This window comes from Culex pipiens, chromosome 1, assembly GCF_016801865.2.
Source record: "Culex pipiens pallens isolate TS chromosome 1, TS_CPP_V2, whole genome shotgun sequence".
Lineage (NCBI taxonomy): Eukaryota > Metazoa > Arthropoda > Insecta > Diptera > Culicidae > Culex > Culex pipiens.
The window spans coordinates 30,064,797-30,084,780 of NC_068937.1; the positions used below are offsets into that span (position 1 = coordinate 30,064,797).

Here is a 19,984-nt window from a genome sequence, read left to right on the forward strand (position 1 = left end):
TTTCATGGAATCATCAGGGGAAGAAGAAGAAGAAGTGGGGACATACCGTACCAACCACTTCGAGTTATTTATAGAATATGGTGTGTGGTGTGTGTAGGGGAATCGTTGGGAGAGGGATTGTTGTATTATTTAGTAAATGACCTTGTGACATTATTTCACCACTACGGATTAATTCACTCAAGGGGTGTCAACCCCTCGGTGGCCGAATGGCTAGAGCATCCGACTTCCAATCCAAAGGTGTGAGTTCTTATCCCACCTGATTCCATGCGTTTTTTGTTCATATTCAAAGTTCAATTATAGTCGAATAATTTCAAGGAGACCGGTCGGGAATCGAACCCGGAACCTTCCGCTTATGAGGCGGGAGCCGTAGCCAATGGCCGGTCTTCTGTATCGTGTAACATGTGAGTTGCAAAAAAACTCACCCCTTATTGTTTAGGATGACCATTTGGAAACTGTTTGTTGATTGAAGATAGATATTTTTTTCGAATCATTTCTCCGACAACATGGAAATGCAAAGTTCAGGACTACCTGTGCATCTGTTCTTCAACTCCAGCATATTTTGGCATTAAAAAAAGCCAAAAAAGCAGCATTTAGATTTGAAGTAATCAATTTTTGAAAATTCAAGCAATAGAATACTAAGTTTAAGCTAATAGTTCTTTTAACAAGAATATCACCTTTTTCCAATGTCTTTGGCGCCTCTTCAAAAATGCCTCAAAATACCATTCAAAAGACTAGGGCTAGTGAGTTCTCACGATTTCGTAGAAGCCTAGTAATCCGAGAAATTAGAAACAATCGTTGCATTCAAATTCGATTTTTTTTTTCATTTTGGAGTTCAAACAGTTGAACAAACCATAAGATAACAAGTGTTTGTAGCAGCTGTCACAAAAAATAGTATTTTTTGATGATATTGTTCAGTACAATGTATTTTAAATGCAGATAATCCACTGCAATTTCCTGCGAAACTAGCTTAGATTGTAAGATGTCATGATTAATTAAATCTAGAGTTTTTTTAAGGGTCATAAACAAAATATTAAATTTTATCTTTTTGGGTGCTTTTAAAACCGCCTTTAGTCAGGGGTATACAAAAACGCTCAAAAGGCAAAAAATTCCAATTTTGTTCATAGGATTTAAAAAAAAAAATAAAACTCTAGAAATGTGTTTGAGCATGTTACGTCATTCAAAACATCAATGAAAGAAAACGTGCAGCTGGAGCATTTTATTTTTACATCTCTATTAAAAAATAATTAGATTGCGATAAACATATTGTGTAAACGCAAGGAAAAAAAATTAAGTTTTTGATTTAGTTCAAATAATTTGCCGGATTCATGAACACTGATAGTTAAAATAAATGTTTTTACTGTTATTTTGCCTAAACCTAAAATTTCCCTTTTCCTGAAAACGATCCAAACAAACTAATTTTATGTCACTTCTTTTACTGATATCATTTTGGGGTTTAAATTATTAAAATCTTAATAAATTGAGAAAGATTAGTCGTAAATATAGCGGATAAAAATAAGTTAAAACAAAACAAGTTTGAACTTATTATAAATTTGCGCACTGGACATTTTGTATCACCCCTTGGTATTTTGTGCCTTGCATAATGTTTTTTACAATCATTTTCCAGTAATCAATTTTTCTAAAATAACAAACCAAATTATCGTTTTTGTCTATGATTTAGGCTGGTACAAATTTTATCTGAAGTTTTTGTGTTTATGGCTTGTTGTGGCAAATGGGCAGTATTCACGATTGCTGAGAGTCGCAGGACTCTGGCCCTTTGCTATTAGTAAGTATCCAGCAAAGCAAAGGGTATAGCATGCATTTGATACTGTCAACTCCCATTCGGCTGTGTTCTCGTCGCTGTCATGTTGTAAACTGGAGCCGAGGGGGGTCCTGTTGTGAATTCTAGGTAGAATTCGCCATCACCCAAGACACGAAGGCACGAAGGATAGACCATGTCTTGGGGGGTGAAAGGATGATAGGATTTAGTGATAATACCACAATTTTAATATTTGTCTTTCTCTCTTATTTCAGAGGATGTCTGATCTGAGTAACTCAGACTGTTCTAAGTGTTGCAGAGGCCTTCCGTTCTACATAATGGGGTCTTCCTTCTATCATTTCCTGTATTTTGAAAAAGGTGATGCTCCGAATGTGGACATATAGTTTATCACACTTACTCCATACGGTGTGAACGTGAAATGCTGTATGTTTGCAATTGGTGCATTGGCTATTTTCAAAACAAGCTAGATTTTTCCTATTATTTTAAGATAAAATTTAGTAAAATCTATCCATCTATTTATTTTGCTATTGCTATAACTTGTCCCTTACCTCACAAACTTTAACTACTCTATTCTTCAAACTTGGAATCGCAATACATTATTGTAGAAATGTAACTGCTGAAAAAAAATGGTAAGAAATTTGGGCATAACTGTTATTAATATGATTAAAGGTACGTTCCATCTGTTTTATTATATATATTAACTATTCAAGTTTGTTTGTCTTGTCCCATATTTCACAACTTCAGTTGTTTTCTTGTAAACTTCTCGTTACAAGTTGGTAGTTCTGTCTAGTTGCAAAATAAGGTTTCTGTATTCTTTCTTTCTGTGTTCAATTTTATTTTAGATTGTACTTATCCCATTTTTTCTCTTTTTCTATTTCATTTACCTTGCGAGCATACGATGACCGAAAAAGTCATTGTATCAGCCAACACACGTGTATTTTTCACAAAGCCGCGAAACAGAACAAGTATTTTTATAAGTGCGTGAATAACAATCGGTCGTTGAAGCTCAAAAAATGTGAGAACAATATCGCGCCGTGGTTCAGTGATAATAAGGCGAAGAAAGTCGACGACGATTCCGCTTGAAGACTAAAAATTATGTCGTCAGCTGTGTGCTATCTTGTGACAACGACCATTTAGTACTTTTCGAGAAAATCGATTTTTAAACTTTGATGATAAATATTTTCAAAACTATGATTGGTATAGCAAAACTTTTTTATGCAATCGGTTCGTATACTATCGCTTAACAAACGCTCCAAGTTTCAACTAATTTGGTTGCACCAGTTAAAAGATACAGTAAATTATGTAATCAAAAATCTGAAAAGCACGTGTCACAAGTGTGTTTCGAAAGTAAAATTGTACTACGTGTCACAAGTGTGCACAGAATTCCCATACAAACTAAAATAGGCTTAAATCAATAGTTTAACCGACTTAATCAGTATATTTTCAAAAACAAAAGATTGCATTGCCTTCAGAAAATGTGTATCAACATAAATTTGTGAAAAACAAGAAAAATTTTCCACATTTTCCAACAACATGTATGACGTGTCACAAGTGTGCACGATCATTTTGATGATAAATTGGTCTATGTCACAAGTGTGTATTGCGATATCCGGGAAACGGAAGCGAGTTTCCAAAATCGGGTTAAAGCATCTTGTAGTGTTTGTTAAGTATAGCAAAACGTCAAATCTTTGTGTTTATGGCTTGTTATTTTAATATTTATATTTTTTTATTTTTTTGTTCATATTATCACCAAATGCTCTCCAAGAAGTGTACAGCTATTGATCGAAAGGGATTTTGATTTACGGTATCTTCAACCTTCAATAAAAAATCAAACACTGAAAATAATCACCGAATGTGGCAAGGTTAGTCTCATCTTAATAAGTGATTTTAGCCCATTCCAAAAAAATTCAAAAAAAAATAAGTAAAATAAATCACCTAAAAATGCGTACAGTCATCCCACATATTCGGAACACCCACAAATTCGGAATACTTTTGAGATAATTTGTCAATAGCATGCCAAATGCATCTTTTCTGTTGACCCTACTATTTTTAGGACCTAAAGTCATAATGCTTGACTTCGGGTTTTGGTCTGCTGACTGTATTTTGATTTTTTTTTGTAATAAAAAGTTTATTAAAAATCAGGATTTTTTTTCTTACAGCTCTGCCGAAGAATCAGAAATCTAAATCAAATGCATAAAATTAAAAATCTTGGAAAAGTATGCAAAATTGCAGAAAATTACTAACTAAATTTTTAAGTTGATAGTTGTGTTTACATGTTTTAAATAGAAAATGAGTAAACTTAGTAAATGAAAATATGAGCTTTTCAGCACTCAATTGTAAATTCGATTTAACATCAAAACTGTATTTAGAAGATTTGGTGATTCAACATAACTTCAAAACATAAGCTTTAGGAAAAATCATCAAAGTTCATGCAAAAAGAAAAATATTGAAATTTGTAAGGTGAAACGGGAAGGCAGCGCCATATTGCAATCTCGACTCGAGTTATTGGAAGCACCTTTAAGGAAAACGCTGTAGCTTTAACAAGTTTTGTTTGCTGTAGATGATAAATAAAAAGATTGCAAGCAACCTGTCGAGAACTGAAATTGATTTCAGTTGAACGGAAGTTGTACAAGAACTCTGCCCACCATTGAAAAAACGGCTAATATCCACTTTTGGCAAAAACGAGATATTAGCACCAGGCGGTAGAGGATGTTCCAACGCATCTCCTGGAACTTGAATTTCACTGAAATAGTGTTTAGACTTGGCTGCCGATGCCAAAAACCAAACGGCTAATATGCCACTCTTATGGGAAATTGCCTTGACGGAGATTTTGTGACAAACACTAAAACGCGTTTTTCTCGGAATACTTGATTTGGCATAATAGCCGAATTTTCAATTATGGGCAGAACTGGCGTTCCGGTTCACCTTAAGATAGGCAGAATTTGGAGGAATTTTCTATGCTTTAATTTTAGCTTGTACTTATTCAGATTTTTTTAAACAGCAAAATGATGACCAATTCAATTTAGGAAGGAAAAACTATCAAAATATGTTCAAACCCGATTTTTAAATGAAGATTTGAAATTTCATAATTTTCAAAAAAACTGAAGAATTGATAACAATTGAGAAACGTTACAAATACTTCCCGAACTACTTTGTACTTACCACAATCATTCGGCTGTAAACGGCTGGCTGTGATATTCGTCAAATCCCATTAAAAAAACACGTTATTTTACACTTTTTTTCTATAAATACTTGACTTTTTTTTATTCATAAATGTTTAATTTGTTTATTAGACTCTTCGCTGGCTGGCAGACAGATTTAATCCTTCCATATTCGCTAATTGTTTTGGTAATATTTTTTTCTTCTTACAATTGAAACGTGCTAACTTTTCGTGTGATAAAATTTTATCGGTTTTTGTTTGTTTTTACTCATTTTACAACTTTTCGTTTTCGCTTTGCTCGCTTTTTTGTTTTATAAACTTTATTTTTGTTTTTGGTATTTATTTACTCGATTAAAATCACTTCGAATTTCGCTACACTATTTTCATTTCTTGCTTTTCTCTTCAATTTATTTATTTAGCTAGGTTTACTTTCTTAATCAAACAACAAATGCATTTCGATCATTACGTTAAATGTCGTGGAATTATGAATTATCTTTTCGTATAAGTACTCCTGTTTTGTTAGTCGCTCTCGATATTTTTTTTTTAAGTTTAATTGTTTTAGGGAAGAAGTCGCCTTCGACAGTGCTCGATTTAAACTTTCAAAGATATTTTATTTTCAATATATTATTTTGACTAATTTCGACTTGCTCACAGTTTTGTTAACCAAACGATTTCACTACAATTCGGGACAAATTTTCGCTTACCTTATTTTTTCACGAGAGCGTTCAACCTGGAATTCTACAAAAGTCTTCTTCTTACTCTTGGACCGTTTCCCCTTCGATTTGGTCGACGTTTTCGCCACACTCTGGCTGTTCGGAATGGTTGGGCTGCTGCTCCTCGAGGATGATGTCCGCGTCGATGGTCGGATGGACGGCGATGCGAACCAACCGCAGACAGATTGAGCCCCGAATGATGCGGAGCAGGTCGATCACCTGGCCGGTGGACATCGATTCCACCGATTCGTCGTTGACCTGCGGATTGTTTGTTATTTGTTGTCATGTTGTTGTCATAGATACAAGGGTAGAGGTAATTTTGCATGGCATGCTAGATAAACGTCAAAACCAGTGATCCCCGTGCACCGCGTTCAACCGCGTTCTCTGTTTTCTGTACTCGATCAAACACCAGCACCGCGTGTGCACGCGTACAAGCAAACCTAAACTCTGCCGTGTACAGGCTGTACCCGTACACGAACCTCAAGTTTAAACCGAACCTTGCACCTCGGGTACAAACCCCGTGCAGGCCGACGACGCAAAAAAGAGACAAAAATATTTCCCTCACGCTCCCTCTGCTGTAAAGTGGTGTTTCATTCTCCGCTGCAGTCACGCTACAGTGTTTACCATAGAGAGAGTGAGAAGCAGTCATTTTTTCGTCTCTTTATACGCTCTTCGCTCGCACGGCGTTGTACCCGAGGTGTGCACCCCGTGTTTACACCGCGTGTAAACTTGAGTGCGCCGTGCGGGGAGAACTCGAACATGGTAGCCTGGTGTGTTTGAGGTTCATCTGCACTGAAAACTTGTACGGCGTGTACGGCGTGCGCGCGTTTCGGGAAGACTGGTCAAAACTCACCGTCAGCAGCTGATCGCCGACCCGCAGCCGTCCGTCCTTGGCGGCGACACTCTCGCTGTAGATCGCACTGATCGCCGGCCGCCTGCTGTCCGGATCCTGCTTCAGGCTGAACCCGAGCCGGCTGTTCCAGCCCTTGTTCAGCTCGACGGTGAAAATCTGTCAATCACAAAATTGTTCACATTTTTTTCAAAGAGTTTATAAGTGATTCCAACCTTATTCCCGTCACCGTCCAGGCCGCCGCCGTCGTCGTTGGCCGTGTCCAGTTCCCGCTCGGTGGTCGGCGTGGTGGTGCTGCCGGTGGTCGTTCCGAACGTTGCCGCCAGGCTCGATTCGGCGTCCGGCGTCGAGCTGGTGGGGAAGGACGACCCCGTTAGCGAGGGGGACGACCCGTCCATGGATTGGTGCTGGGCGGGGCTGGCCGTGCTTTCGTCGTCCTCGTCCGACGTCAGGGTGGCGCCCTTCCACTTCATGAGGCTCTTTTTGCCTGGGGGAGGGAGGATAGAGAGAAAATACATTTAAGATTTTTTATTATTTTTGAACGGATCGATATGGTGTCTTCGGCAAAGTTATAGGTATTGCTCAGGACATTAAAAAATAACCTTAAAAAGGATACCCATTTTTTATTCGGCTTTTCCCAAAAAAAAAATTTGCTTAGAATAAGCTTTTTTGAAAATACTCATTTTTAGCTTATGACATAAGTTGGATAAATTCAAACGGGAATGTTGTCTATTTTTCAAAAAGATCTTGATTTTCTAAAACTGCACCCTAAGGAACAATATATATCGGAATCTGCAACAGTGGATTTGCTGCAGAAAATGTTACATTTTATAACAGTTTTTGCAGCAAGCTCATAGCTCATTTTTGCCCGCGTGTAAACATGTCAGCGATCTGCAGTTCTCACCAACACATATAATGCTAGCGCGTCCCCGAGCAAAACTTCAGAGAGAAGAATGTGTTGGTGCTCTGTCCCTCTCAATTCATCAAGCGTCCATGGCGCGGTGGTAGCGTGTCGGATCAACAACCAAGAAGTTGATGGTTCAATCCTCGTTCTGGTAAGATTTTTTTGTTCAATACAACCAAATAGCCGTCGGTAATGTCGATAATTGTCGGCAACGGGCAAAAATGTCATACCCCTATATCGCAAAAAAATGCATGAGGACAGATTTCATGCAGATTCTTATATATTTTCATGCCGCCATGCATCAGAATCATGCGACCGCCGGTTGGGTGTGTGATAACGATATTTCAACAATTAACATCCAATTTCAATGTTAACAATTAAAGCATCGTAAAACGGTTCGATCTCTCGAAAAAAAATCAGAATTGTGAAATCAACTATAACATTTGATGTGGTCGGAAATAGAAAATAATTTTATTCTCGATGGTAATATTTTTCGGCATTGAAAATCTGTTGCATAGTTGCTTAGTTATCGTTACTTGAATTTCACATTGTTTAGGGGATGTAGAAAAAAACTAATTTTGAAGCAAATTTTCTGATTTCCGTGATTTTTTTAACATGGTCTTAACATATACAGGTAAAAAAAAACTAAAAACGGTGCACAATATCAATTTTTTTGTATTTTTGCGTGAAGAATTTAAATTTTAGATCTAAATAAAAATAACAAAACATATTATTTTTGTGGTTTCCAGAGAAAAGTTTTTTTTCGAAAAATGAATTTTGACCAACTTTTGCTACACCTAAAAAAAAATCATTTTTGTCTTCTAAAAGCTGCCCAAGTTATATGGAGACTTGTATGGACGAAGTATTGATGCCAAATGTCTTCTTTGGTGATACAAAGTCACACCAAATTTTATCTAAATAAAAAAAATCAAACAAATTTGCTCATTCATGGGAGAAATGCCCTTACATCTAAGTGAATTCAGTAAATCGAAACATCAAATTTTAGAAACGTAAAAAAACTTGTTCATAATTTATAAATTTTCAAATTTCTCAAACTTCCTTATTATTAAATAAAGTTCTTAAGTTTATTATTTTTAAATTTCATTTTTTTAAAGATAACAGAAAATCAGATAATTTTGGGACATTTTTATAGTCTTATTTTAGGATAGAGATCCAAATTTTGAGAGAAATAAAAATAAATCTTTTTCCGATTATCCGGAATTAAATTGGGGTGAGGTCTTCATATAATTCAACCCTTTATTTTTAATTCTTTTAATTCCAAAATTTCAGAAAGTCAGAATTAAGGAATTTTTTTTTGTTTTTAATTTTTACATATTTGAATTGGCGGATTTTCGATCTAAAAATTTTGCATTTTTTTATTTTTGAATGTCGAAGTTTCCATTTATTTTTTATTTTTTTAGTTTAAAATTTTTGCATTTCAATTTCCAAATATTAAAATTGTAATTATTTAAATTGTTTTGAAATTCTTGAATTTTAGAAATTATTTTTTTTAAAATTTTAGTAAACTTTTTAACTTGATTATCCGACTTGATTAATTTTACTTCGGATAATTGAATCAAAGACTTTTTTTTCGTTTTCTTTTTTTTTATTGTTGAGCTTAAGTGACCCTTAACTACTCTAAAATGATTTAAAGTTTTTAAATCCAAGATGGCGGACAAAATGGCGGTGATGAAGTATTGAAAAAATACAAGCCATTCAACAATTCAAAGTTGACAAAAATAAGGTTGCAGAACTCAAATTTGATATTTAAAGTAAAACAAGTGAGAGTTTTTTTGTTCGTGATTTGATTATTCGAAGTCCCATACTAACCTTCGGATAATCGTACTTCGGATAATCAAAACTTTGGATAATCGAGGTTTCGGATAATCGAGTCAGAACTGTATTTGTGATTTTGAATTTTTAAATTCCTGATCATTTTTTTCTTATTTTTTTAAACCTTAGAATTTTTTAGTTTTAATTTTTTGAATGTTTGTATTATTGTATTTCTAATAACTTATCAAATTTTGAATTTTATTTTTTTTTCAGAAATCTAAATTATTGTTATTGGCTTTTTCCAATTTTCTTTAATTTTGAACAAAAAACATTTTTTTTTTAATTTTTGGCATTTTAAGGTTCTGCGTTTTTAGATTTTGAAGGCAATAGGGTCCTAAATTTAAGCTTAAATTTGGGATATTATTGTTCCCAACGATAAAACTTATTTTTCTGAGTACAATGACCTCTTGTTCGACCGCAAAGCATTTAAAATGGATTTTAAAATCAATAAAAAAATAACTTCATGACCCTTCTTGACAGAATAGGTCCAGCTCGTTCCAAGCGTTGATCCATCGAAAAAATGTTGTCTTGTCCATTTGATTTTTTTGCATTAAAATGAAAAAAAAGTGATCAGAAAAGGCTTTTAATCGTGATTTTTACCGTTTTACATAAAAATTTACATAGGGCTTTAGGACCCAATTTAGAATTTTCAATATTATTATATCAAAAACAATGTTATTTCAACAATTGTTAATTTCAGTCGCATTCAAAAAAGCAAATCCAATTATTTGAATTTTCATCAAAACATATTTCAAACAAGCGCCGTACCTAGACCGTTTCCAGAGCGTTTTTTATTTGGAGTTTTACGTTTCTTCCGAACTCTGTACTAGCCTTATACAATGTTTTTAATATAGTTTTCAGTCAATTATACATGTTTGAAATGTGTTTTTTTATTTATTTAAAAATATAAATTGTGGTTCCTTTTTTTGGGAGAATTTCCGACAAAAATCAAATCAAATTTGCATTGCCTTAAAAAAGATTTCATTTCAAGAGCTTTTTGCAAAGATCTTTGTCACATTGGTCATGTGTGGCATAATCACTTGCATCTTTTTTATGCTGTTAGTGTTGATTCTTACGGTTTGTCCATTGTAGAAATATGAGAACAAAAATTAAATAAATAGTTTTTAAAAAATATTTTTTTTGGTAATTAATGGGGCTGAGCCAAAACAAACCGCTGTGACGATTCTGTGTAGGAACAACAGTTGCATCTAGTGGTTACTAGTAAAAACCGAATTTAAGCGGTGCATTTGACTCCAATGTTGTGGTTCATATTGGCATTCATAAGCTAAACGATATGGGACACCTAGTGTTGAGTAGCAGAACAGAGCGAAGGATGTCGATTGGAATTTTTGCCCTTTGAGGTTATGTATGCGAATTCTGTTTTGTTAAATTCCAGCGTTCAAAACAACTTTTGAGCAAAAATTCGAGCAGATACTTTGTTAACTTTTGATGCTCTATTGAGGTTTTGCAGTGCGACTGCGTTTCAAATGTAGGTGGCGCCAAAATGAGGTTACTTGCCTAAAGTCGTATGCCTTTCTGTCGATTAAAGAACAAAATCGCTTATTTCTCATGATTCCCTGCATCAATCTTCATGAAACTAGTTGCAAAAGACGAGAAAAATTTTTTGCTTTAAAATAATGAACATCAACTTTTGGGCGCGCAACAATTTGTGACCTTTTTCTTTAAAAAACATGTTTTGGAACACGAAAAAATGAGTTTCCCCGTATATATCAATGAAATAAACCGTTATATAGTTGATAACAGATGTGTTAACGTATATTCAACAATTTGTATTGATTTTTGACAGACTTTCTTGCCAAATAGTCCAAATTACTATCTTTTTCTAAATCTACAGTTTTCTCATAGAAAAATCAAACAAATATTGGAAAGTTATACACCAAATTGTTGGAAATAATTTTTCTCATCCGAATCCGGCATAAGTTTTATAAAAATGTTGATTAGGAAGGAAAAAACACATTTTTTCTAAAAATCATAGGTTTACGCTATTTGTTCATAGGTGGCGACACGCGTCTTTTAGCTTTGCTGCAAATTCTCTATCATTTTAAACAATATTTTTTCTCATAATTATTTTTTTTCAAAATCTTTTTTATTGCGTTAATTTATTGAGGGCAAAAAGTTTACACTCGTACTATTTGAATTTTTTCTCAAAAGTTGTTCTAAGAGCTGTAAATTCAATTTTAAGTTTGCTTTTCTTTATAACCGAACAGAGAAAATTTGAGTCGCCATTCTTCGATGCTTTGCGCCATCTGTCGGAATTATGGAGCTTTTAATCACGAATGCTGATGTGGTTCATAGGGTTCATACTGCCCTGCTAGGTTGTGATGATGGTTTTCAAGATTTAAGAGGATGACGTTAAGTAAAAGTTGTTTTAAAAGATAAATTCAAACTTTTCCACAGAATTGCTGTTTTGACTGAAAAATCACAGTTTTCTTCTTTCCCTTATCGCCTTATTACATACATTTGTCAAAAAATTCAAAAGATTCAATTGAATAAAGAGTTGACAACCTCGAGTTTTTGCAAATAGAATTAAGTCATGCAAAAATGACACAAGTAGAAAGCAAATCCCTCCGCAAAGTTCAAGTTTGCTTCCCCAAATCGGTTGCCAAACGGATAAACCAATCCATTCTTTGCCGAACCAATTAAAGCAATCAGTGTCAATGCCAGACTCTCGATTGTATTTCTCCCATTTTACCCATGGTAGGAGTCGACTGTAGCTTCATGGCCGATGGAGCCCAGCAATTTCCCAGTCCCCAAAAGTTTCCAATTTTTCTCCTTCGTCGCCCACAGGCACACAGTTTCTGTTCGGTTCGGTCGAATCAACCTTTTCAAATAAACTCGTTAAAAAGTATTTCATGGTTTCCGGTCACCGGCAATGGGTCGCTCCTCCTGGCGCTGTAAGTTCCACTTTCTTTGAATCATTTGCCAGTGTTTCCAGATTCAGTCAGGCTTTGAATCAAAAAGTTTTGGGAATCCTTTTTTTGTGCATTCTCAGAAAAGAGTGAAACTTTTCCCCAAAGAATCGATTCATCCTTCTTCTCTCCTTTTTGTGTGGAAACTATCCGAGTCGCTTTCCCCTCAAAAGACACGATAAAAAGTTTTATTCTGATCTGGCCCCCACCACCTTGAATTTTCCTTCCTCCTTAAAATCCGACAAGAAAACTGCTACCGTGGGAATTGTAAATTTATTTAAATGATGTCGACTCTTATCTTGCGAGAAATTGTGCAAAGTTTTCACACTTCCGGGTGATTCCCTCCAACCGCTCTTGTTCCATCCTCAAATTGTTCAACCTTAGCATGTATAGTTCCCTGGGAAATGGTCCCAGCTACAACAAAGTGAAATTGAGATAGAGGCCAGCCAAGCAGAATATTCGCCAATTTCCGGGTTGGGCGTCTTCTCCTCTCTGTTCGATGGGAAACTTTGGCCGAAAAGTTGTCCTTCTTCTTTTGCTGAGCTTTCCTTTTTCTTTCTCTTGCTCGTTGAGGAGACCGATTGAATCGGACGATAATTACATGATCGCACACAATTTCGTGGTGCTCTCTTTCTTAAATCAAAGTGACAAGCAAAAATTGAGCACTTCCAAGAGTTGTTTTTTGAGGTTGTGATAATGGCAGGGGGAAATATTAACTAATTACTGTCAATCAGTGTTGCCAGTTTGTCAATCTTGAGTAAAGAAGAGTAGTGTACAAGTCTTCAAGTCTCCAAGTCTCCAAGTCTTCAAGTCTTCAAGTCTTCAAGTCTTCAAGTCTCCAAGTCTCCAAGTCTTCAAGTCTTCAAGTCTTCAAGTCTTCAAGTCTTCAAGTTTTCAAGTCTTCAAGTCTTCAAGTCTCCAAGTCTTCAAGTCTTCAAGTCTTCAAGTCTTCAAGTCTTCAAGTCTTCAAGTCTTCAAGTCTTCAAGTTTCCAAGTTTACAAGTCTTCAAGTCTTCAAGTCTTCAAGTCTTCAAGTCTTCAAGTCTTCAAGTCTTCAAGTCTTCAAGTCTTCAAGTCTTCAAGTCTTCAAGTCTTCAAGTCTTCAAGTCTTCAAGTCTTCAAGTATTCAAGTCTTCAAGTCTTCAAGTCTTCAAGTCTTCAGGTCTTCAAGTCTCCAAGTCTTCAAGTCTTCAAGTCTTCAAGTCTCCAAGTCTTCAAGTCTTCAAGTCTTCAAGTCTTCAAGTCTCCAAATCTTCAAGTCTTCAAGTCTTCAAGTCTTCAAGTTTCCAAGTTTACAAGTCTTCAAGTCTTCAAGTCTTCAAGTCTTCAAGTCTTCAAGTCTTCAAGTCTTCAAGTCTTCAAGTTTCCAAGTTTACAAGTCTTCAAGTCTTCAAGTCTTCAAGTCTTCAAGTCTTCAAGTCTTCAAGTCTTCAAGTCTTCAAGTCTTCAAGTCTTCAAGTTTCCAAGTTTACAAGTCTTCAAGTCTTCAAGTCTTCAAGTCTTCAAGTCTTCAAGTCTTCAAGTCTTCAAGTCTTCAAGTCTACAAGTCTTCAAGTCTTCAAGTCTTCAAGTCTTCAAGTCTTCAAGTCTTCAAGTCTTCAAGTCTCCAAATCTTCAAGTCTTCAAGTCTTCAAGTCTTCAAGTTTCCAAGTTTACAAGTCTTCAAGTCTTCAAGTCTTCAAGTCTTCAAGTCTTCAAGTCTTCAAGTCTTCAAGTCTTCAAGTCTTCAAGTCTTCAAGTCTTCAAGTCTTCAAGTCTTCAAGTCTTCAAGTCTTCAGGTCTTCAAGTCTACAAGTCTTCAAGTCTTCAAGTCTTCAGGTCTTCAAGTCTACAAGTCTTCAAGTCTTCAAGTCTTCAAGTCTTCAAGTCTTCAAGTCTTCAGGTCTTCAGGTCTTCAAGTCTACAAGTCTTCAAGTCTTCAAGTCTACAAGTCTTCAAGTCTTCAAGTCTTCAAGTCTTCAAGTCTTCAAGTCTTCAAGTCTTCAAGTCTTCAAGTCTTCAGGTCTTCAAGTCTACAAGTCTTCAAGTCTTCAAGTCTTCAGGTCTTCAAGTCTACAAGTCTTCAAGTCTTCAAGTCTTCAAGTCTTCAAGTCTTCAAGTCTTCAGGTCTTCAAGTCTACAAGTCTTCAAGTCTTCAAGTCTACAAGTCTTCAAGTTTTCAAGTTTTCAAGTCTAAAAGTCTTCAAGTCTTCAAATCTACAAGTCTCCGAGTCTCCAAGTCTACAAGTCTTCAAGTTTACAAGTCTTCAAGTCCACAACTCTCCAAGTCTACAACTCGACAAATCAAGTCAAACTGTCACCTTAAAATCATCCCACTCACCTCCCTTCTCCACCGCGTCCACCACCTCGCTCACGTTCTCCTTCAACGGAACATTCACCGACGAATAAAGTGGCGATTTGTGGGCAAAGTGCTTCACGTAGATCGCGTCGGTCGAGTCCGCGTTCAGGTCCTGTTCGGTTTTGCACGCCACCAGGAACGTTTCGCACGGCAGGCTCATAAACTGGTCCCGGTCGCTGCTGCCGGAACCGGAAGCGGCCACAGTCGGATCGGTGCTGCCCTTGAGGGCGTACATCGTCGGCGCGTCCAGCGCATCGTTGTCCAGGTTGTTGAGCTCGTACGCGTTCGTGTTGGCCACTGTTTTGAAGGGGGGAGAAAGAGAGAGGACAGTTTTAGAATAATAATTCGTGTGGTATGACGTAAAAGCTGTGTAAATTGAAAATAAGAGCCTTAATGACTGAATTACAACTCTAACAAGATCCTAATCGCAAAATTTTAAAATATTTCAATGTTTTTAACTTAGAATTGTTGTTTTTTTTAGGGTCCAATGAACTAAATTTTAATTTTTTTGGCCCGCCATGATTTAGTGTTATACAAAAACACCCAAAAATCAAAAACTGAAAATTTGATTAATTGAACAGTTTAAAAAAAAGAAATCCGGATTTGTTTTAGCTTAAGGTTACAACTAAAATCGCAAACATAAAACAATTATAATGTTTTGGAATCGGGATCTGCAATCTATTAAAATTTAAATTACTTGAATATTTTCACAAAAATACGTATATTTTCATGTATTTTACAAATGCAACGGGCTGGGTGTTTTAAAAGATTGCATGCAATCAAATTTTAAAAAATATCAGAAAACTTTTTATACAATTCTTATAATTTTAAGTAGTAATATTTTATTTAAACGAAAACGAGAAATACTCAAATTTCACAAAACTACGCATCCTCGAAATTGAAAAATTTCCGTCAGTTTAATTTATGCTAAATGCTACTTAAATTTTATTTTAGAAAATTAATTAGCTAAAATATCTCCAAAGCGAAGAAAATCCATAACGTAAAATTCATCAAAAGTAGAATCAGTTAAAATAATTGTAAACATTTTTTTTTGTTTTCCTAAACTTCAGCAAATGCGAAATTTGTAAAATTAAGGAAAAACTTCAATAAAAGCAGTTTTTTACACTTATTGATAGTAATAGAAAATTATGATACATTGCAAATGCTTAGTATATCTGTTTCAACATGTATTGTATTTAAAACCAATTTAATAAAACACAAGATTTATTATTAAAATATTAACATATTTTGTCGTATTTTCCTCACATTAGATGAAACTTGTTCATCGTTATTTTAAAAATTTTGACAATGATTTTAAATAAAAAAAAGCTCAAACTTTTGCGTTTTCTTTTATATTTATAGTTCCAAATCTGCCATTTTTTTTATTTGGAAACTGCATAAAAAAGGCTTGTTGAAAAACTGGTGAAGTGTTTGAATATAAAAATTAAAGCTGTAATGTAATCAGAAGCGATTTATCATGTGAAATTTCTCATTGATTTCAATAGTTTTATTTTGAAAACTCAAAATTTCCACGAATTTACGTATTTTCGAAAATAAACTCAAATTTTATATTACATATTGTATTGTGAGTGAGAAAAAATCTTAAATAACTCATATATATATATTGATATTCAATTCAATTCGGTTTTATTGGTGAATAATCAAGATACAATCAGTTCTTTTGCAATTCATAACAGAGTTTTGGAGTTCCTTTCAGCTGTGTGTTGTACATAATCCATTTTGGAACAATTATTTCTATAACTATGGCACTAACAAGAGCAACAAAAATTAAAAAAAAAAACTTGCTAAAATATATTGATATTTAACACATTTTTATTTAAAGTTCTCAAAATTATCACAAAACTGCATGTTTTGAAAAAAATAGAAAATTTTATGTTTTTACAATATCGGTGTCAAACAATTGGGTATTTCTCAAAGATTTCAACAACATTTTTTGACATTAATCGTTTCATAAATAAACATATTTTCAAATGAAAAACACAACTCTAACTTTTTACAATGTGGGTAGCAAATGATCAGATTTTTTTAGAAAAAACACAAAATTTTGACTAAACGACGCATTTTCGAAAAAAGTACTATTTTTCTTTTGTAATACTGGTATAAAATGATGGAAAAAAATCTCAAGATTTCAATAGTTTTTTTTCAAATACTGAACTTTTTCACAAAGCTTCGTTTTTCGATAAAAATACTACAATTTTAAGTTTTAGCAATATGGATATCAAAAGATCGAACATTTCCCAAAGTTTTCAAAAGCAAAACTACGTGTTTTCGAAAAATAAACTCAAATTTTCATATGGGTATCAATTGATCACAATTTTCTCATAGATATCGTTAGCAATTGTATTTTTAGAAATTACTCAGAAGTTTCACAAAACTACGAATTTAAAAAAAAATAAACCCTCATATTACATGTATTTTTTTAAATACTGGTACGGTAATTTTTTTTTTTTTGCAATATAGATACCAAATGATCACAACTATCTCATAGATATCGATAGAAATAGCATTTTTTGAATTTGCTCAAAATTTTCTCAATTTCGAAAAAAATACTTAAATGTTATTTTTTTTTGTAATTTTCGTTACACATTATGTGGAATTTCTCATGATTTCAACAGTTTTTTATAAGTATTATTTTATTTATTACTTTCACTAGTCTACATTTTTTAGAATAGTAATATAGTATTGCATTAATATTGATTGTAACCGCATTTTTTAGAAAATCCACGAAATTTTCTTATTTTCAAAAAAAAGCAATATGTGTATAAAATAGAGGTGGGCAAAAATGAGCGAGCCGCTCAAAGAGCCGGTTCACTATAAAGAGCGAACGAACCATAGCTCACAAAAAAGAGCCCTTTTTTGAAACTCCGGTCTTATGAAAGAACCGTTCCAAGATGGAATGATTTTGAACTTGTATCTATTTTCAAGTTTATATATAAGTATAATGCAATGAATTTCCAACAAATTGTAGAAAATGCAATTTTTAATATTTCAATGCTTGTAAAAAAATAATCTCAAAGTTGTCCAACGGCGTATTTCAAGTACTTTAGGATTAAAAAACGGTAGGTTAAAGAGGGGATATTTCCCGATAATTGCGTTTATTTCTGCCAAAATTGAACAACGCAATTTAGTTAATTTAATTGCATTTCTTGACAAAAGCCTAGATTTAAGTTTGGGTGCAAATTATTTATTAGAACGTTTAGGTTCGTGTCTTGATCTTGAATCTTGACATAAATACTGCAAAGACCATTAAAAAAAGCAATTAAAAAACATAAAAAATCTCACCATTCTTAAAAAGCCTGTTCATCAAAATTTTGAAATAGAGCGAAAGAGCCGTTTAAAAGAGCCGCTCTTTTAAATGAGCGAATGAAATTGAGCGACTTCTATAAAAGAGTGGTTTTGCCCACCTCTAGTAAAAATTATCGTAAATTGGCCAATCATTGCGATGAAAAGTAAAAACTGGTCAAAGGCAAACTTTTGGAAAATCAGACGAGCTTTCTAGTAATAATATATTGAAAATTCAAGTCCGTCGTATAAAAATTGCCAAAACCTCTGTATTTTCAACATTTGTTTTCTTCAAAAAAACGCTGTAACTTCACAAGGATTGGACTTAACCAATGGTCAATATGGAGGCTTTAACGTAATTTTTTTTCAAAGGTCCTAAAAACTATAGTCTTTCATATGTTTATAGGACCTATTAAAAAAAAACTCTAGACTTGGTTTAGTTAATTAATTTTGTATCTTTTGCTTTTTCCTCAAAAATTTTGAACGAAAATCTCGTGACATCTTCTTAAAATTTAATTTATAAACTAAAATATCTTCAAATGTCATAAAATTTGCTTGTATTTTTCGTTCAGTGCATTTTTTCAGAAAACCCGGGGAGGGGTAAATTGTCAGATTTAAGCGTGACGAACTTTATGGATAAAGCCTAAGTATGTTCTACAACTTTGATTTTTTTTATCTAGTAAGAAAATCGCTTATACTCGATTTATTTTTTGTATTTTTTTCCGACTAAAATGACAACCCTGGGATTCTGTGCTGATTGAATCGTCGACATTAAATTTAGATTGTAGATCTGCGAATAATGTTGTAATCCAGTAAGGGGGCGTTCTTTTATTACGTAACGAAAAAAATGGGATCGTAAAAATATTTCCATACAAATTAAAAAAAAATGTATGGAGCGTAACACGGCCTCCAACCACCCCTCCCCCCCAACTGCGTTAAGTAATAAAAGAACGTTCCCTAAAATATTGTGTTCTTACTGCTTTTTTTAACAAAAACATTCATCAACTGCAAAGTATTGTTTTGCAAGTTTTTTGAGCTAGAAGAACACTTCTCTTACCCGAAAACTGAAATCTCGGCTTCCGCGACGACATCGGCGTACTCCCACCCTCCCCGGCCAAATCCAGAAAGTTGGGCCTTCTCTTCTGCGCCCCATCGCCTCCCTCCTCATCCTCCTCATCGTACAAGCTCTCAATTTCTTCATCACAGTAGTATTGGTCATCCAGACTGCTCAGCTGAACCTGCTGCTGCTGGCTCATCACCGTCGTGCCCGCCCCACGACACGATCGACACGATGCGCTGTGGTAAACGCCGGATCCCGGAATCGCCGCCACCACCATCTGCTGATGACTCACGATCGTGGACGTTTCCGAGTCGGAGTAGTTGCTGCACGTTTCTTGGAAGCCATGATTGTCGTACGAGCGCTTGGAGTTCTGACCTTGCAGACCTCGCCGTAACCTGCGTGGGGACGCGTTGCTGGATTTGACCGAGGAGCTTGTGGAACCTCCGCCGGAATTACTCGCCGTCGTCGTCGTCGCGGATTGCTTCCGGTGGGCAATGTCCGTGAGCAGGTTTAACGCTTCCGGTCGGAGATTTGGTTTGGGCTTGGTCGTTCCGTGACACGGCGTAGATTCCTCGCCGTCCGTCGTGACCGTCCTCCGGCCAAAGGTGGGACTCTGTGCCGAAAGTGGAGTCTGGGCTTGGTCCCGGTAGAGGCGCAGTTTGACCACCTCCGCCGACTGTCGCAGGAAGATGACGGCCTCCTCGTGGGTCATCGACGAGATGGGGATGTCGTTGACGGCGACGATTTTGTCGCCGGGTCGGATGCGGCCGTCGTTGAGGGCGGGATCGCGCACGAGGGCACGCACGTAGTGTCCGAGCACGGATTCGTCTTCCTTGCGCAGGGTGAACCCGAGCGAGCCCTGCTGCTTGGTGAGGATGATTTCGAATTCCTGGATGGATGAAAAAAGAGATAAGAGGTTGGTAAGTCAAAATAACAATTTTTTTTCAAGGATTTTGAAATTCCCGGTAATTGTAATTTGTAGTTTAAAATTTCACGGGATTCCGGGAAATAAAATAACGCGTTTTATTTCGAATATTTAAAAGTGGAAAGGGGTTGTACCGTCCCTCGGACGCGGGATTTAAAAAATGGACCATGAATTCGTGATCAGGAACCAAA

General features: G+C 35.3%; 1 protein-coding gene across 1 annotated transcript in view; it reads right to left on the minus strand.

Annotated features, from left to right (window-relative positions):
- Positions 1 to 5,485: 5,485 nt before the first annotated feature.
- Positions 5,486 to 19,984, minus strand: part of LOC120421204 (uncharacterized) — a 361,516-nt gene continuing 347,017 nt past the window's right edge. The window contains exons 11-15 of the mRNA XM_052706357.1: positions 18,866 to 19,757; positions 14,488 to 14,802; positions 6,716 to 6,987; positions 6,504 to 6,659; positions 5,486 to 5,908 (exon numbers count right to left, since the gene is read on the minus strand). Coding sequence (XP_052562317.1) covers positions 5,693 to 5,908; positions 6,504 to 6,659; positions 6,716 to 6,987; positions 14,488 to 14,802; positions 18,866 to 19,757 — 1,851 coding nt within the window. The 3' untranslated portion in view covers positions 5,486 to 5,692. The remainder of the gene's footprint in view (positions 5,909 to 6,503; positions 6,660 to 6,715; positions 6,988 to 14,487; positions 14,803 to 18,865; positions 19,758 to 19,984) is intronic.